Raw genomic sequence first — 19,967 nt, 5'->3', positions numbered from 1 at the left:
CTCCACTCTGCTGTAGTGCTGAGATGGGAGAGAAGGAAATACAGAGTTCCCTTGAGGGCTTCATAGCCCTGCTTGGGTCCGACTGTTCTAGGGTACCCCTTGTTATTTGTGAAGAGCCCATCCTGCATTGCTGCCAGTTGTGACAATGTGTTTCCCCTCTCTGCTGCGACTCCCCATATCCTTTCGGACTCCGTCTTTCACACACCTCACCCCAGCTCCTGCAGCTTGCACACGCACATATCGTTCTTGGAAGCAGCACCCCCCCAACACATTTGCAAGCCCCAGAAATCTCAGGGCACCTTTCTCCTACCCCCCAAACTCTTCCACCACAATGCTGGAGGCAAGGCTTTTTCCCTGAGCCAGCCAGCAGCGCTGCTTTGAACATGCCATGGCAAAGAGGGGAGGAGTGGGAAGAGCTGCTCCCCACCGCGCTCACACAGCCCTGCTGCTTCACCGTAAGGCTTGCACGCCACTTCCAGCCCCTCGAGCTGCAGCAGAGCAAGATGGAGCCAAGGCCATGCTCAGCTCCTTTCTCTCCCTGGAAAAGGGAGCCAACAGCCAGCTAAAAATTATACATAACACACCCAGGACAGAGCAGCCCAGAAGCCCAGCTCTCTCCAGCCCTCAGTGCTGCTGCAAAGTGTCTTTGTCTCTTTCACGGGAAAGGCTTCCCTGATGCCAAAGGTCTCTTGAGCTGAGCAGAAGTAAGGCATGCCATCTTAAAGCAAGATAGTCAAAGTTTTAAATGAACTTGCCGCTTTCCTGGGTGTTCAGCAGACACCTTTGAAAACTGATGTTGATGAGCATACGGTATTTCCCAGAAACTAAGCCCTTGTTACTGGGGAGCTCAGACAAGCCTTCTCAAATCCCCAGCTAACATAAGGGTGTCTCTGAAGACCTGCTCCATGCTTGGTAACAGTATCCTCTTAGTGCCTTTCCTTTGCTTGCTTCGGTAGGACACAGGATAGCCTGACGTTATCCAGAGGACGTGTTATCCCCGTTACTTCCTTGTCCCTGCTGGCCTCTTGGCCCCCAAAAAGACCCTTTCTCCACCAGCCCAAGCTCACTTCCCCTACAGCTTCTGCCAATGCCAGAGGAACACCTTCAGCATTACTCATTCACACTCCGGCTTTGTTGCAGACTCTTAGGAGCCAGCTCAAATATACAGGGTATATCCTGTGTATTCCTTAACGGCACTGTCGTGGTTTTGTTAGTGAGGGGGGGCCTAAGGTGGCAGCTTCTGTAGGAAACTGCTAGAAGTCGCTCCCCTTTGTTCAGTGGACTCAGCCGGGCCTAGGGCGGACCCGCTGCTGGCCAAGGCCGAGCCGATTTGTAGCAGAATGTTCCGTGATAACGCCTCTGCGATAACGTATTTAAGAAGGGGAAAACAGAATAAAAGAGAGAGAAGAGAAGATGTGAAGAAGCTGAGCAGGGGCAGAGGCGCAGAGGGGCCTTGGGCCTCATGGGCCTTGCAGGCCTCACCCTCAGGCCTCTCGCCAGGCAGTCAACTGGGCCCGACTCGGTCCAGCCCGGCTGCAAGAAGTGGAGAGGAGATGAGATGGATGATGTGAAGAGATTCTGAGAGGTGTCTGCCAGCCTGTTGTGAAGAACTTTTCTTGTGAGAGGAACGGCTGCAGACGCCAAGGTCAGTTCAGAAGGAGGGGGAGGAGTAATGCAGCTCCTGGCCAAGATTCCCCTGCAGCCTGTGGTGACGACCATGGTGGAGCGGGTTGTCCCCCTGCAGCCCATGGAGGTCCACGGAGGAGTAGAGATCCACTTGGAGCCCGTGAAGGACCCCACACCGGGGGAGATGGATGCCTGAAGGCGGCTGTGGCCAGTGGAGGGCCCGCTGGGACAGTTGTTCTGAACGGACTGAACTCCGTGGAAGAGATGACCCACGCCGGAGCAGTTCCACAAAGGACTGCGGCGTAAGGGTGGGACCCCACAACGGAGCAGGGGAGGAATGTGAGGAGTTCTTCCCCCAACCATGAAGCAGCGGCGTGAAACAACATGTGATGAACTGACCGCAACCCCCATTCCCTCTTCCCCCCTGTGCCGCTCGGGAGGGGAAGGTAGTAGAGATAATGTTAAGCCCGGGAAGAGGGAGGGGTGGGGGGAGGTTATCTTGTTCTCTGTCTCATTATCCTGCTGTTTGTAGTAATAAATGAATAGTTTTCCCCAAGTCGAGTCTGTTTTGCCCGTGACGGTAACTTTAAGGATATCTCCCTGTCCTTATCTCAAACCTCGAGCCGTTTTTCCTTATATTTTCTCTCCCTGTTCTCTCGGAAGGCGGGGGGAGTGAGAGAGAGACTGCGTAGTCTGGTCCTCATCAGGGCTAACTACGACAGGCACCTCACCCCACAACAACCCCTGGCTACAGAGCAGATCTGCACTCAACTGCTGGAGGTAAAAAGCCTCTCTTCTACTGAGCCCCCCTCCAGAGATGAAGCATCCTGGCAGGCACTCCCAAGGGGAGCTTACACATCCTCCCATCCTGCTCAAACTCCCGTTGCTGTTGCCTATCAGGTCGGGGGGAGAAGCAATCCTCAGGGAGTAGAAGCAATCTGCAGCAGCGGCAGGATACAACAGAAAGGAGAGGTGAGGCAAGACAGGAGGCCGTGTCCTGCCAGCACGCCTGGGCACACAAACAATGCAGGGAGCAGAGAGTGCTGTAACTGTCAAGGGAAGCACCAGTCTGCTGTGGCACACCAGAGCTCATGCATAGTTATATGTTGTCAGCTAGAGCAAGGAGGCCCAGAGACTAAAACCGTCAACATACAGAGCATTTCCTTCCTATTCCCATTCTGCCTCAAATTCCCTTGGGCAGGGAAGAGGAAAATACTGGCATGGAGGAGCAGGGAGCAGGTAACACTACTTCTGAACAAAGTGGCAGGACATACATCATTAGTCCCAGTCCCTTCTCCCTCCTCAATGACACCAATACTTTTGGGAAACTAAGGCCTGACTCTGGGTCATAGGAGAAAGCATCTTGTGCCGAGTGTGGTGCGCATTCCCACAGCGGATACACAGCCCTAAGCATCTCACACAAATCCCAGGTGAATTTGGTAGGCTGGATATATTAATACCTTCTTTTCCTACAGCCTGCAGCATTTGATTTTTTTGGACACAGGGCTGCTGGGGTAACTTACAGCATGTGTCAGCCTGTGATCCTTCAAAAGATCTGCATGCGCTGCTCTACACTGGGAATGGGTGACTGCTTCCTCTTTTTAAAACTGACACAGCGAAGGAAGGGATAGTAACCTCCAACATGAGAGTCACAAAAACAGAAGAAAGGCAGAAATTTCCTCATGCACCTGATTGTAGCCCAGCAGAGAACCAAATGGGCTCCTTGTGTTTTGGTCCTGAGCCCCAACAGCAGCGAACACACTGCTCCCAAGCAAGGGATGCAAACAGATGTGTCCTCTGCAGAGATCTCGCCTGCTGGGCTCAGCAGCCTGAACAGCTGCTGTATTTGCTTTATCTGTTCTAGCACAGCTTGCTTCAAGATTGTCCCCTGGCTTTTGTGGGGACAGCCCAGTTCCTAGAAATACTGAACTCACATGAAAGTAGAAGGACTCCCGTCCTGAAGCCCCGGGGGATGCTGCCTGCACAGGCGGTACTCACATGCTGGTGTACATCCGCTGGCCATTCTGCTGGTTCTGCAGGCGAGTTTTTGCCAGGTCAATGGGAAATACACAGGTGACCCCGATCAGCCCAGCTATCCCTCCATTGATCAGTTTGGCAGGTAAACTGTAAGGGGATGACATGCAGAGAAACAGATGTTTTAGCACTGGGATAACGTCACGGGAGGGAAAGAGGAAAAAAAAATGAAGCTCTTTGCCTGACCAGAGTTAACACATAGCTGTGTGACAAGGCTGTCCCCTGCCCCAGCACGAAGGGAGCTCTGCCTCAAGACAAAGCTTGGCCCTTGCTGTACATACAGGGGAGGAGGGGAAAGCAGCACACAGCATCACACCAAAGCACTGATGAGTGAAGTGGAGACAAACAGCTAAGCCACACATCACTAAGAGCAAAGAAAAACACTGTTCCTCAGGACCCATGGGTTTCTGTTGTCCCTGGAGGAGAAAAGACAGAGTGCTGGACCATCTCCTATGTGGACAGACCTCAGTTAGGGCCTGACGGCATCCAGGCCAGCAGGTTTACTAGCAAATGTTTTTCAGCACCGCAATCAGATAGCCATCTAACGAGAGGTTCGTGACACGTCAGCTGCTACTACCATGCGGGAACGAGCCCAGCAGAAGCGCCCAGCTGGCAGCCGAGGAGCAGACGGCTGCAGCTCCAGGAAACTGTTTCCAGACCCACATCCCCAGGGCAAGGGGAATACACACAAACCAATAGCCTGGCGAAACCACCGGAATGACAGCCTGCACAGCCGCAGATGCAGAGACATGAGCTCATACCTCTTGGGGAAATGAAAACCTGGCTGGCCTGCATGCGCTTCCAAAACATGGGGCTTTTTCTGCTTGCCTTTGTGTTCCTACAGGAGATTCTTGCAAGTGGCGCTGAGTGCAAGCCAGATCAGCTAAACATGGGTTCCCAGCGAATTCAATTACAAAAAATGTCCAACACTTATATGCTCGATAAAACACTACACACAGAGACAAAAGGAAGGCTGTTTGAGTCAGCTCCCTCCAATAAAGTACAGGATATGGCTCCCTGAACACAGGATGTGTTGGATATTAAACTGACGGCTGACAGCAGTCCTAGATTGCAACTCAGTGAGTCGGAGAGGCTGAGTTCTCCCACAGGAGGAACGGGCACACTGCCTTTCACGGCGGTGAGGTGATGCTCTGGATCGGGGCACAGACTGCATTACCACTGGGAGCAGCAGCGGCGAGGCTGGCCATGGCATGGCGGGGCGAAGCTCTGCAAACACGTTCCCTCTCAGTGGCACTGCAGAGCGCCCTGCGTCGAGGGGCAACTGCAGAATAGATCAATAATTGGCCATGCTAAAAGAGCTGCCTCTCAGCTCCTGGCTTGAGGGAAAGGCAGGATATGGAGACTCAGGGTTTCAACTTGAGGTCTCCTTGGGTCAAGCAGACAAAAGAGGAGTCGGGGGGAAAAAGAAAAAAAGAAAAAAAAAGGTCTTTGCCCACAAGTGCTAAGCATGACCTTGACACTTTAGGAAACTCCTTTCAGCCTCTGCTGAAACACTTGCACCAATACAACACACACATGAAGCCCCAGGGCTGGCACAACTGGAAGAAGAGGTGCCAAGAACCAAGGCAGACAGACTTGAGCTCTGCCCGCATCCCCAAACAAGATTGCACTGACTGAGATTAAATCAAGCACAGCACATTAGGAAGGCAGGCCGAAATGAGTGCATGAGCTGAGCACAGGGCCAGACTGCAAGATCTCACCAGCTTGAGACTGTTGCCTCAGGGGTCTTTGCATCACAGTCTGAGAAGGGAATAGATTTGCCTGCAAAGTCCTATGCTCAACTTGTTCTCAGGACATGGGAAAATTTCAAACAGTAAGCTTCACATCATGGCTCTCTCCTTATTTAACACATAGTCACAGTGAAAGAGGAGGTTAGAGGCCAGATAAAAGTGTGTCAAGATGGAGGCACCACTGGGAAGGAGGATATTTCAAGACAGGATCACATCAGCCTCCCCAAATTCAGCTCCAAAGTCACTGCCAGCAGGTCACAGACTGCAAGGCACAACCAGTGCCCCTTTCCAGCCTCAGCACTGTCATCATTTCTCTAGCTGTCCCTGAAATGCCCAGGACAGGCAAACACTTGCCTCTCTCAACCTGTTCCAACACTGAAATCATCACAGGGTTTATATCAGGTGGGAGTGAGACACAGACATGTGGCAAACATCTTGCCTGCTGGCACCGTAAGCGTAAAAGATTCCCCAATTTCAGCACAGACCCCAGCAATAAAAGGGAATAGCCTGATGTGCCTGGTCAAGCCAAAAATTTGGGTAATGTGGGCTGCAGAGAGCTTCTCACTCTGTTTGTGGGTGAGAAACCCTTGCTCAACACCCCCACCACACTTGAATCCAACCATCCAGGTTCCCTCATGCGCACTGCAGAAGGAGGCCAGTACAGATCAACTACAAGGCAGTATCTGGTGAGATGCTGAGATCAAGTTCCACGTGCACTGCTGCAGAAATGCAATGCCCTTGATCTCACTTTGCAGAAAACTACTGCCCTGGATTTTAGTCTTTTGGTATCACTCTCATTTTGCTAAGGTATGACCGATGCACGCTGCAAGGGAAGAGGAGTTCAGTAGCTCCTCCAAGCTTAAACAGATCTCCTTGGCTTGCCTGCCTGTGACTGCTGCAGACTTGCGGTTACATAGATGGCAGAGATGACTTAAGCAGGAGAGGTGAGGGATTTGGGGCACAGAGAAGAACTTGAGACAGAGCGCACTGCACCTGAATCAAAAGCTTTTTGCCTTGTGACTACATCATCCCACTTTTCACCTCAGTGCTCTCTGTACTCTCATGGGATAAGAATCCACTGTGCGTGGTCTCTCCATCCTATTTAGCTTCTGCCTCTCACTACCTAGGTGTGCAGGGCTTAGTGAAATGGGAACAACACAAGCTAGCATAAAAATAAAGCCATTTTCTCAGTTTAACATGAGAAGGGATAGAAAGGCATCCCAGTTCTCCTAGTGGTCCTCTTCAGCCCTTTTAGCTAGTCCTTGTAGCCAGTAACTCCTGTTCACACTGCCACAAGCACATCAGAGGCGCTGGGGGAGATCTTGGAGGACACGTTTCCCCTTCCTTCAAAATACCAAGCTTCAAATGGCCACGGATATCTGGTCCTTTTACTCCGCTGAGGCTATCAGGGACATACAGCTGTCAGGCTCCATGGAGGTGAATCTCAGCATGCCCTTCACGGGCATAAGAGCAGGGTGCCAAGTGCTCTCCAAATTGGGTAATTGATGATGGGCAAATCTAGGCACATAAACACTCTACAATGCTGCCTTGTTATCAGTGTAGCTCAGAACTGTTTTCATTACCAGAAGGCAGGCATGCAGGAAGATATCCCAGACACAGCAAACGCTAAGAAGGGGCAGCCCTCTTGCCTATAGCATTCAGGCATTGACAAGTCCTGGCCCTCTGTCACCAACCAGGTTTCATTCACCCACTGACCCCTCCTGTCCTGAGCTGGTAAACTGGAAAAGTAGGTATTAGAAAAGGACCACAAAAAAACTACAGGAATCCCACAGCACATAGGAGTCATTTATCTGGGGCATCTCCACGTGTAGGACTGTGCAGATCCATCTGACACAGCTCTTACAAAGCTATGGGTACAACTATATCTTTCCAGAAAACACATCCCAATTCATTTCCAGGGAGGACTCAAATCCAGTATTTGCATATGCCAGGACAAATGCTCCTAAGTTCCTGCTGTGCACTTAAGTGTCACTAATTATTGTTGGTACTTCACATTCCTGCAATCACTCAAGCATTGTCTGGCTTTAGAAGGTGGCCATAAGGCTGCATCTACATGGACTTCGTAATTACAAGCATTGCATCTTCAGCTGGTCAAGGAGCTGGCTTTGCTTCCTTGATGTCAGCAAGCTGAAATCAGCAGGTCAAGCTGACCTTTGAAAGAGGAAGCAAAAAGGAACAGACGTGCAGGGTAAAAAGCAGAGGGTGGAAAGAAAAAGGCAGTGAGAAAAAAGAACTGAAAAAAGCAGAGATGTGACGACATGGCAAAGACAGAAAATAAGGGATGGTTGAAAAAAGCAGGTAAGAAAGGAGCAGAGGAGGAATCAGAACTGCTTAAGGCCAGAAGAGATGACTAGGTGATTTCCTCCAAACTCCAGCATTGCAAAAGGGAATAAGTTTGACAGACTTTTAAAAGAAAATTCTAAAGCACAGTCAACAACTCAGACTTTTTTTAAAGGTTACCTGATCTGTTTATCAGCCATTTAATTCAAACTTGATCTTGTTAAGAAATGAATCTGTTCCTTCAAATCGTTCCTTTATTTCTCTTCCAGTCACTTCTTTTTCACTTCAGTTTCTTCCTGGGAAAGGAGAGCAAGACACCAAAGAGACAAAGTTGAGACACTTACACTCTTCCTGAAGCTCACATCCTACTGGGCAGGCTGCACGGTGAGGCCAGCTGGGGAACAAGTGACTTAAGAGAGCACCTGGTCTCCTCAGAGAGGAGACTGAGCTCCAGAGAGAGCCTTACAAATGTGCGTGTGTGTATAAATACACAAGCACATACAGAGGGAAGAGCTGCCAGAGTCATCAGGCTCTGGCAACACGTGAGGAAGGGCAGCAGCCAGGCAGCGCGTACGCTCTGCCCAGCGTCCAGGACAGCAGTACCCATCACTGGGTACTGCATTTCACACTGCACCACGTGCACCTGCATCTCTCTGCAGGTCCACCCAGCCACCCCAAGACAATCACGTCCCATCGCACGACCTGTTCAGCACTTCCCTCCAACACATACATGCAGTTTCTAAAGGACAGTCTTCAAAAACCTGCTCCTGCAGTAGTTACAATCCTTCCTCTAGTTCCCAGCCCAGACAGCATGCTCAGTCTTGTGCCAATATTCTCTTCTAAGCAGTGCCTCTCCCTCCCCAAGTCTTGATGGGACTTTGCCCTTTGGACCACTCCTTTCAGCTCAGTGCCTACCAGCACAGCACTGAAGCTCCAAGTCTGCAGGAAACGGTTCTCTCTAAGACTCCTAATTGCTACTGCTTAACGAGAGCTGGCAAAAATTGCCACACAAAGAAATCTGGACACAGGAGAAAATTTCAGAAGTGGCCACAACCTTCAGCTTTCTGGAGGTGTCTTTGTCTCCCCCTCACCTCCAACCTAGGAATCAGGTGCCCCATGCTCTCATCAGGCATCTCAGCAGCACCCAGCCATTCTCCTCTCTCTCCCCTTCCAGCAGCCATCTGGATGGCAAGCCAGAAACAGAGGAGGCATCTTTGCCCTTTGCCTCTGGAATGAAATTTGCCCCTTAATTGCAGATTTCCTAAGCCACACAGAATCTCACATCCAACAAGGTGGCTTTCAGGCTGACACTTCTGCTCTGGAGATACAGCCTGAAGGGCCAGAGGTGTTCCTGAGAACAAAAGGTCCCTGAAAGTGTGAACAGCTGGTGATGGTGCAACCAGGTACAGGAAGAAGAGGTGAGGTTACACAGAGCTGAGCACTGACCCGCTCCCCTCCCTGTTATATCAAGCGCCAAGGACAGAGCAGCAAGAAAGCATTTGCACAGTCCCACACTTGGGTGACACAAGATTAAAACTGCCTTTTCTGGAGTCCCACATTCAGCCAAAGCCATGAGAGACCAGCACATGGAGCCCGCTAAGGAAAGGGTCCCCTCTCCAAAACACTGCACACAAACCCCACCCACCACACTCCATTACACCTTCCATCCCTTCTGTGACCCCTCTTCAGAGGGTTTACCTAGTCTCAGCTAATCCATGGAAACAGACCTTACAAACCTCTGCACTTTCCGAATGAAGAACCGCTTATACCTTTTGCTGCGTAGGCTTTCATATGCACGTCGACAGGAGTCATTTGTTTCAGGTTAATCTGATTTTCTATCAATTTCTATCAACTACAATAAGACCAAAATGTAAAAATATAGCAAGACTAGTTGCTGAAAGTCTGTAACCCTGGCGTAAACAACCCCTGAACCATGAAAACTCACTTGATAACCTCTATACCCTCAATAGGGTATTTGTGTTTATTGAGGGAGCAGCTCTGACAAAATACATGGACCGAGTGGTCCTGACACCCCGCTCCAAGCTCCAGCACACTCCCCCCTTGTTGCCTCTGGTGCACCCTTCCCTGTGGAGGGACATGCAGGAGGCCAGGCACCCATCATGATGGGCAATGCAAGAGACGACAGCGAGGCTGCTAATACTGACAACTGACAGGTAGCCGGAAAGAGTGAGAGACCGAGAAGGACACACAAATGTAGACAGGGCTGCTTCTCACCTGCTGACACAAGTAGGGTGATGGGGGTGGGAGAAGACACTACCGCACTGAGAGGGACTTGGGAGAGCTGTGTTTAGCTCTCTCCTCCTTTTTTTAATCCTGATTTTTGGCTTCAGCTCTCCAGATGTCTGACCCAGCTGGAAAACTGCTGCTGCTTCCCACCAGGCAATCGATGCTCCTGCTGCGGCTGCACAGCAGGAAGGGGTAAAAATAATCTTCCTGGGTTTAAAAGCAGGCAAAGTTACAGGTTTCATTGGTGCTGGCTGCATGGCTAGCAAACGCCACGACCAGTATCATCTCCCCTAACAAAAGCTACTAAACTCGCGGACGAGCGAGGGAAAGTGAATGATGTGATCATTTTACAGCAGACACCAGCACTTGATAACTGTTTATACAGCACCTGGCACAGCAGAGGCCTGAATGTCCGTGGCCAGGGGATTTTAATGCATTAAGGGATTTTAATGCACTGAAGTGGAAAGCTTATTTGAGCTCTGTTTGTTTAAAAAGAGCTCCAGCAAATGACCATTCACAAAACAAACCCAAAGTCACTGCAAACTATCGGAGCACTTTGCTGTAATCTACAGAACTCCCCGAGTCCCTTAAGAGATGGTGAATGATGGAGTCTCCAGCATCCTGGCCAGGGAGTTCCTGGGGAGAGCCAGACCCCAGCCCCAGCAGGGCAGGAAGATAGCTGCGGCAGTCCTGCAGTCTGTGAGGAGGATAAACACAGGCTGAGAAGATAATGCCAGTGATTTTATAGGATATTCAAAAAACAAATCCAGAACAACATTATACATTTAACCTGGAACGGAAAGAGATTAAATAAAGACCTAAGTATACCTTCCAAGGAGCCAAAAAATGCAAACAAAAGCAGGTAAGCAAAGCTTCTGCAGCCAAACAGAGGTATAGTTTCAGGGCATCCTATGGGAGCAGGGTCAGGGAGCAGGGCTTGCATGTTTCCTGGAAACCTCCCATCAGCACCTGCACCAGGGCAACAGACAAACCAGCAGCACCAAAAAGGTGCTGATGCCTCAGAAAGTCTTTGTACGGTTAAACTTCATGGCCAGGCAGACAATGGTGCTGCTGGAACTGGGAATCTGCATGGCATAAGGAGCAGAGGAGCTGGGAGGAAACTGGTGGAGGGTGGGTAGGGGAAACAAGAGCCACCTCAAAGCCGAAGAGGCTGAGCAGCCTCACGGAAGGGGGGTCCTAAACCAAACATCCCATAATTAAGAGAGTGAGAGCTGCACGGGTGATGAATTACATGGCGTTAATTCCTTCCTAGAGTGCTGTTAACACAGCTAGGCATGGATTAATGCCCCATTACTCGCACACCAGGACATCCCTTCTACATTTATTAAAATGATCAAGCAAATTAGTTTCAGAGTGATGCACACACTGCAGCACAGGGAATCACCTCCATGCTAGGTGGAGAAGCGGTGCAAACGGCCTGAAGCTCAAGCTGCCATGCATAGATAGCCCAGGAGCCTCCTCAATCCAGCCTCTCCCTTTTCCCAGCTCCCAAAATCCAGCTCCAGAGAGCAACAGAGCAGCCAGATTGGTGATATCACAATGCAAACCTACGCAGTTTTGGATGTATCTGGTCCTTACAGCCTCAGCCACTGGCAAAATGGTGCTGTTTTGCTCCCCTATCTTGCCACACACCACACACACTCATCCACCTACGCTACCCAGACAATAAGGTTTTCTCCAGGATAGTCACCCTTTGCGTACTGCAGACCTGCCGCACTGCCGATCAGCCTGGGGCACAGGGCTGGACTCTTAACCTTCAGTTCTTGCCTCATCATCTGAAGGAAAAGTGCTTACCAGAGAATCACAGCCCAGTCTTGGTCATGGAAGCGAACACAGTGTCTCATCACATGCCAAGTGTGCCGCCAGCAAGCCTGGACGGAGATACAGGCATCCAACATCTCCACAAGCCGAGACATTGTGGGAGAAAGAACAGGTTAAGCTTACCCACACCTCTTCGACCACGCTCGTTGCATTTATTGCCACCACACTGCCCTATAGCTGTGGGCTACCACTTCTACCCCCAGATGTCACTGCTCTGCCCACAGTTTGACCCTGGAGGTCCCCACAATGCAGAACCCTCCCTCTTGTCCTGCTCTCCCTCTGCCAGGCTGTGAGCCCCCGTACCTGAGAACCCTCCTTGTCCTGTTCTCCTCGGCATCCTCCACGCTAGCCATGGGCTCCCAGTCCACCAGCTACCCCAGTCCTGCCAGCAGCCCACCCACAGAGGCTGTCTCTTCACTTCTGCCCTCCACCAGCCCTCCCACTTCCAGGCTCTCCCCTACCCAGCAGCCCCACTCTGCAGCTGAGTGCAGCCTCTCAGGTGCAGACTGTCAGACATGCCGATTTATCCCAGCACACGCAGGCTGCCGTTTTGACACAAGACCTTCGGCCAACGTCAGCTGGCGCTGTGGCTGAAGGAAGCGATCCTGCCCTCTCCCTACACCCAAACATGCGTTCCCATCCCCGCTTTCGTGCCAGCACAAACATTTGTGCAGAGCGGTCAGGCAGGGATGAGACAGAACTGGAGGCCAGCACATGCTGGAGCTGTCACTGAAAGCAAACATTCAAACTACAACCTTGACTTGCAAATAAACAGCAGAAGGGCAACACAGGACTCTCTTCCACGTATTTCCATTTGTCTTGAGAGCAGACAAAGTCAGTGCCCCAGCCAGAGAAGCCAACATTAAGAGAGTGAGAGGAGGAAGGAAAGCCATGCCAGCATCCACTGTATCGAGAGGACCCAGCCACGCGACTGCTCACAGTTAGAGAAGTGCGGGGGAAGCAGTCAGCAACTGGCACCTGCTGGGAGAGGAGAAGCCCTCTGGGATCAGCACACCACCTTCCTGCACAGCACAAATGCATTTGAAGGTACAGGACACTCCGACAAGTTTTGCTAACGACTGAAGCAAAGTGGCCATCACAACAAACTGAACTGCAAATATTTCCTGAGAGAAGCGGCTTTCTAGATGGGTGCCGGGCATAAAGCGCATAAGGGAGCTGGCACCAGGAAATCTCACCTGGGAAGAAACTGTCAACTTGGCTCTCACCTGCTCAGGACATTTTGGGATAGAGAGCATGGAAGGAACCAGTGGCAGTTTCACCTCTACTGCTCATTTGCGCTTCGGCTGTCAAAAGCAGGGACTACCATGAATTTCCTCACAGAGCCAGGCAGGGCATTACTCCTCAATAAAACAAAGCAGCTCTCAAACATGCTGGTGAATGCTCCCCTGCTGTCACAGACTGTCACCCCTCCAGCTGCACCGGGGGACAGCACAGCCCCTTCGTACCATTCTGCCACCGAACAGAAGCCCCAGGGCTGCAGACGCAAACTCACCTGCCTCACAGTCAGTGGCCAACTGTCCCCATACAACACTGGGCTTCAAAAGCACCAAGCCCAGGGCAGGTCCCTCCCTTGCCTCAGGTGAAAAAGGGCCAAAGTCCCAGCGGGGAGGTGCCAGGCCACTTGCCTGCACCATTGGCTGCTCATACCTCTGAGGGGACAGGCTCAGTGGCACAGTGCCCACTCAGCTTGCAAGATGGCGGGGATGCTGAGCCCCAGCACACAGGGCGCTCGTTCCTCCTCCCCAACAGCCCCTCGCAAGAGCCCTCAGATCCTGCAGCCCCTTCTGTCCTCCACAACATACCTCTGCCTTCTGCTGCTTCCCTCCCAGTGGCTGCTTGGGATGGGTGTCTCCCAGCACCGAAATGCCAAAAATGCCAGAGCACATTCCCAGTGAGAACAGTCACACTGGCACCCTTGCAAAACAGCAGGCAAGCTTTGCCCCCACATCTGGCCTCCACACTCCTTGCAAACTGGGCTCAGTCTGGGAAGCCAGAACTTCTCCATGCTATGAGACCTTGTGATGATAGAAGAACACCTCAAAACATCTCCTTCATGCCACAAAGAAATAGGCAATTTCTGCGGTGGTGCAGGACAGTCCCCAGACTGAGGGCATGCTATAGAGGTCTTCAACTTTGCCAGCACAGGTGGTGGCAGTATAGATTTACCTGGATGTCCACAGAGGCGAAAAAGAGGACCAAAACTCCTGAATAGCAGCAAGGCTCCTGAGCTCTCATTCCAACTCCATCACCAACTTGCTCTTTACCTTCAGACAGGATTTCCAAACACAACTAGCTGTCTGAGGAACACCCTGCTCCCATGACAACATTCCAGCTTAGGAAAAAATGAGCCATGAACAAAAATAGTCCACACCTTAGCAGAGGCATTTCCCCACCACATCCTTAACCCATCCAGACCAGTGTAGTTACCTGTAACGTTGTGACAGGAGAGGAGCCAAAACAAGGGCATGGTGGTGGTGTCACAGGGGACAATTCTGCAAGTCCCTGGGACTACAGCAATGTCCTGTATGTCTGATATTGCAGAATACTCTCTCTCTCTCTCTCCCCCCTGATATTTGCCTGCTGGCCTCAGTCACGGAGGCCACCTCAATGCAAAGCAAAAGAGTTACCAAAAACATCAGACACTTTACTGCACCTAGCAACAGTCCCTCTGTCTGCTTGGCCTTGGCCACACTGGGAAAAGCCAACCTAACCACTGACTGCAAAGCAAGGATCAGTGTGAGCAAAGCAGCAAGTATTACTGGAAAAGAAGGGGATAAAAGAGCAGGGAAGGAGGTGGGAATCCTCTCGCCTCCAGGCAGAAGGAACAGGAGGAACACACCCAGTTTTCCCACGCTCACCTCTCTCGTGGGCTCTCCATCCTGCTGGAAGTGACATGCTGGCCCCCTACTCCCAGTAGAGAGTCATACAACTTTGCCTGCTTTGCTGAGAAACCTTAAGCAATAAGTCAAGACAACAAGCATCTTCTGTTACCTCTGTGAGAGCTAAGACTTGGAGAAAGGCCTCCAAAAGGCACTGTGAGCAGCAAGAAAAGTGCCTTCCCAACCTAGAGAGTTTCTCCAGGCCAAATAACCAGCAACTTGCTTAGATTAGCGCAGAAGCTGTTTCCTCTATTGCTTAACAGGGGGGAGTCCCATGGAGTGCTCTCCTTGCAACAACATGATCTCTCTCCCAGACGAGTCTCCTATCCCTCAGCTCTACTCCATGACAGCTCAGGAAATGAAGTTCAGTTCATAGGTACTCACACCAGATCACACTCCAGTTGAGAGCACATCCCACTTCAGCCAGGCAGAAAGGTTTGCAAAGGGCAACTGCTCAATGCCAAGGCATTGGCATTCAAGTCAGACAGAAAGACTTGGAGCAGGCACGTGCCAATCTGGAACAAACGCTAAATACACCTTTTGACTTGCATGTTGTCGTGGTTTTGCTAGTGAAGGGGGGCCTAAGGTGGTAGCTTCTGTAGGAAACTGCTAGAAGTCGCTCCCCTTTGTTCAGTGGACTCAGCCGGGCCTAGGGCAGACCCGCTGCTGGCCAAGGCCGAGCCGATTCGTAGCAGAACGTCCCGTGATAACGCCTCTGCGATAATGTATTCAAGAAGGGGAAAACAGGAAAAAAAAAAGAGAGGAGAGAAGATGTGAAGAAGCTGAGCGGGGGCAGAGGCGCAGAGGGGGAGGCGCAGGCCTCATGGGCCTTGCAGGCCTCACCCTTTGGCCTCCCACCGGGCAGCCGACTGGGCCCGACTTGGTCCAGCCCGGCTGTAAGAAGTGGAGAGGAGATGAGAAGTGAATAAGATGTAAAAAAGATCCTGAGAGACACCTACCAGCCTGTTGTGAGGAACGGCTGCAGACGCCAAGGTCAGTTCAGAAGGAGGGGGAGGAGTAATGCGGCTCCTGGCCAAGATTCCCCTGCAGCCTGTGGTTATGACCATGGTGGAGCAGGTTGTCCCCCTGCAGCCCACGGAGGTCCACGGAGGAGCAGAGATCCACTTGGAGCCCGTGAAGGACCCCACACCGGGGGAGGTGGATGCCTGAAGGCGGCTGTAGCTCGTGGAGGGCCCGCTGGGACAGCTGTTCTGGAGGGACTGAACTCCGTGGAAGAGATGACCCACGCCAGAGCAGTTCCACGAAGGACTGTGGCGTATGGGTGGGACCCCACAACAGAGCAGGGGAGGAATGTGAGGAGTTTTTCCCCCAACCATGAAGCAGCGGCGTAAAACAACGTATGATGAACTGACTGCAACCCCCATTCCTTCTTCCCCCCTGTGCCATTCGGGGCAGGGGGGGAAGGTAGTAGAGATAATGTTAAGCTTGGGAAGAGGGAGGGGTGGAGGGAGGTTATCTTGTTCTCTGTCTCATTATCCTGTTGTTTGTAGTAATAAATGAATAGTTTTCCCCAAGTCGAGTCTGTTTTACCCGTGACGGTAACTTTAAGGATTTCTCCCTGTCCTTATCTCAAACCTCGAGGCGTTTTTCCTTATATTTTCTCTCCCTGTTCTCTCAGAAGGTGGGGGGAGTGAGAGAGAGACTGCGTAGTCTGGTCCCGATCGGGGCTGAACTACAACACATGTCTTGGGAAACTGCTCTGGATCAAGAGCTGGAAAGTTGACACTCCTCTTCAAGTTGGGCTTGGGTATCAGCACTGCAGCACAGCAAGAGCAGCTTTTGCAGCTGACAGGATGAGTGAGGACAGCCGTTAGAAGTGACTCACTCAGGACTCACATGGCAAGTCTTGCTGTCCAAGACATCAGGGCTGCCAAGCTGAAGGAACCGGAGGGAAGGTTTCCGCAGGACAAACGAGCATGCAGTCGTGTCACTGCGAACACGTAGCAGAGTCCTGCTCCCTAGGAGGGCAACATGCTAAAACACTCTCATAAGCCAATAACTCCAGTGCCTTCCCTCACAGGAGAGGGAGACAGCAGGATTAAAGGTGCTCACAGCACCCCTGCCAAGACTGAGGGGAGTAAAGGAAACCCATGGGAACTCTTGGCGCTCTTCCCATCTCAATCTGCCTCCTCTCCAAGTTCTCAAAATGGCAACTGAGTCTAGTGGTGGAGTCTCAAGGGACCTGGCTCCTCTGCTCCACAGAAATGCCACACCAAGCATGCTGCAGCCCTGCTCCCCTTTCATTCCTCTAAGCACTTAAAACAGAAGTAACAAGCCTCTAAATTATGGACAACTACTTATGCTCAAAGATAAACTCAGTCTTGGCTCTCCATGGCTACAGAAACATGGACCAGGAGGCACAGGAGCAAGAGGGCCAAAAATCCTTTCCGTGCATCTCTCATCATAAAACATTGAGTGATGTGGTGATACAAGGTCAGAGCACTGCCACAGCAGAAATTAATGCCCAGCATTTTGCTTGAAAATAGTGGTAGGCTCCAGCCTTTGGTCTGTTGAGACCTGCAAGTCCCTGCACCAATTAAAAGTGACCTGTAAAAAGCAGCTACAGGACAACTAATCCACATGCAAACACAAATGAACAATATACATGGCAACTTCTAGAGAAAATGATTATTTAAATTAAGTTTATAACGGCCTACACTACTTCACAGCTGAAGAGTCAACAGTGGAAGCCCAAGCTAACCGACAGATAGTAAAATTGCTTGTACATGATCACACTGGTGTACAAGCAAGTTTGCAGCTTGGACATCTTTGGATGACATAAGAAGTGGGTGCTCATTGCCAGTGATGCCCCTTTCCAAGCATCACTTGAGAAATCATGTAGTCACACATTGAACTGGTGTGATTCTAACTATTTTTAAAGCCTCCTTCCTCTGGATCAGTTTTCCATACCAGTTTTTAGGAAATTACAGCTTCAGAGACATGCAGCATTAGCTGGAGAAAGAGGACAGATTTGCTGAGAAGTTAAGAGTCTGGCAGATGGGAGACAGATCTGGGAAAACAAACAAGAACTTATACACAGCATTTCCTCTTCAATGGTCTGTGGTGGTCAAGAAAAGGCAGAGACAACTGTCGGTGACAGACAGACCAATCCTTTGATCTGGAAGGACTTACCACTGAGAAAGTAAATGGTGCAAATCCCTCACTCGGGTGCTCTGCCAAGAGACCAGCAGAGTAGAAAAAAGGTTCCCTCTCCCAATTTAAAATAATCACCAAGTACAAAGCAGTAATTAAAAACAACCAACCAAGAAGCCCAAGGGAAAGCGAAAGTTGGATCTAGCTCACTTAGTAGGAATGAAGCAGAGCACTGAGCTGAGGTCCTGGGGAATGAAAGGGACCATTCAGTGCCCACCAGCAACAAAATCAGGGCTCCTGGCTCTCAGCAGACTGATTTCCTCTGAAAGAAAGGGGTGTCAGTAGTCCTGCTGGGAGGAATAAGCATATTTCGGGGCCAAACTGTGGCAGTACCTCATCAGAGCAACACCAGAACACCCGCAGAGCTGTTCCTGTTAGAAGCCTTGAAGTGTGAACTCCTGGGACAGTGCCGGCTTGCTGCAGCTAAACCCGAGGTTGTAGAAGGGAAGGACTGACAGTGCAGGTCAGCGCCGTGCTGGCTGCGGACCCTCTGCTGAGAGATGGCGGTCCTACCTTGGGGCCAGAATGGGGCACGCAGAGTGGACGTGATGCAATTCAAGGCCTCCAGGACCCTGATGATGGCCCAGGAGTCGGACTGCTTGGCAGCAGCTGTGTCAAGGACCAACCGCCATGTTACAAGATGGTTTTTCTCAGGACACTGCATGCAGCCCTAGAAGAGGCTTTTTTATCCTTGAGAGGGGGAGAAAATACAAACTCTTCTTCTCTTGAGAAGAAAGAAAAACAATCCACAAATCCAGATTTGTTTCCCCTACACTGTGTTCCTTCAGGCAGATGTTCAGTAAGATCCATGCCAGAAATAGCCTCAACTTCAGCTACTCCAGGGCTATAAAATAAGCTCCATCCCTTCCAGCCCAGCAGCCAGCAAGGGGCCTCCTGAGCCTGCTCTGACACACGGCTGCTCCTACAGTGCAGCGTGAGGGAAGACCAGCTAAGCCGCTGGGTCAAACTCCACCATGTTGAGGCTGCTCCTTCCTTCTCCAAACTCATCCAAGCCAGTGAAAAGACAGAGAGAATAGGGGGGCGTGGAATCCTTACTGGCTAAAAGAGCTGTCCTGGAAAACACCCACTGTCTCAGTGTGTGCCAAGCAGCCCACAGCTCTGAGCCAGCAGGCTGCTCTGATCCTGCACAGAAAGCCTCCTACCCACCAAGCCAAGCAGTGTCCCTTCCTGCCTCTGAAACAGAGAAAACAAAAAAAAATATATATATAAAAAAACCAAACCATCACTTCTGGCCCGCATCTGAGGTACTCCAGCAACCATATGCACCCATTAGGAGCTGCATATGGGTACCTCCGTACCACCAGTCCAACATATACCATCGCAGCTCCTCATCCCACTAACCACTTGCAGTACCTGTATCTAAGCATTGGGCCACCCCAGGAACAAGCTCTAAGGAAGGAGAAACAAATTAATCTGCTCCAACCTGCTGCAGATAGACTTGTGTGCATCCCCTGTTACTCCACGGAGATCTCACAGAGACTTTTATTTTCCTACCATGCCTCCCAGGAGAGGCAGGTTCACAGGAGACGCAAGCCAGAAGAACTCATCATCTCTGCTGGAGCCTGGGGACTTGGTCCCCCGCCAGCTGCAATGAGAGGGCACATTATTACAAACACATACACACTTCTGTCCAATTTCATGGGGTTTCCTTGCCCGTCTGCCTGTAACAGCCTCATCTTCTCAATGATGCTCCTGCACAAGCTCATGATGATTGGGAACAGTTCAGGCCTTGACAGCCCAAGCTTACTTGGCAAGGAGGAGAAACAGCAAATGAGAAAAGTGAAAAGAGGGAGGGGGCACAGGCAGGATACCTGCATCTCACTCCAACAGCTACTTGCAGGAAACTTCACCAAAACTGTGCAAGCACATCAGCTGCTTTCCAGCACCACTCTTCCTGATCCTCCTTCCAGCTCATGCTCACTGCAAAGAGCATGACCTGTGATTATTGCAGGAAGGGGAAGAACAGAAGAAATGCAGGAAGTCTCTTTTGAACATGTAGTGATCTTGGCTGAAAAGAGCACCAAAAATGCTTAACTCGCTAGTTTTAGAAGCGGTGCAGGGCCTTACTATC

The 19,967-nt window shown here is 50.9% G+C and overlaps 1 protein-coding gene across 2 annotated transcripts in view; it reads right to left on the bottom strand.

The window, feature by feature from the left end:
- SLC25A22 (solute carrier family 25 member 22) overlaps window positions 1-19,967 on the bottom strand; it is a 54,524-nt gene that overhangs the window by 23,407 nt on the left and 11,150 nt on the right. For both annotated transcript variants that reach the window (XM_086749814.1, XM_086749815.1), the window contains exons 2-3: window positions 7,893-8,008; window positions 3,625-3,750 (exon numbers count right to left, since the gene is read on the bottom strand). In XM_086749814.1, coding sequence (XP_086605940.1) covers window positions 3,625-3,750; window positions 7,893-7,912 — 146 coding nt within the window. In that variant the 5' untranslated portion in view covers window positions 7,913-8,008. The remainder of the gene's footprint in view (window positions 1-3,624; window positions 3,751-7,892; window positions 8,009-19,967) is intronic.

This window comes from Chlamydotis macqueenii, chromosome 5 (genome assembly GCF_036417535.1).
Source record: "Chlamydotis macqueenii isolate bChlMac1 chromosome 5, bChlMac1.mat, whole genome shotgun sequence".
Lineage (NCBI taxonomy): Eukaryota > Metazoa > Chordata > Aves > Otidiformes > Otididae > Chlamydotis > Chlamydotis macqueenii.
The sequence above is the reverse complement of the archived record's forward strand: the minus strand, read 5'-3'. Positions and strand labels throughout refer to the sequence as shown.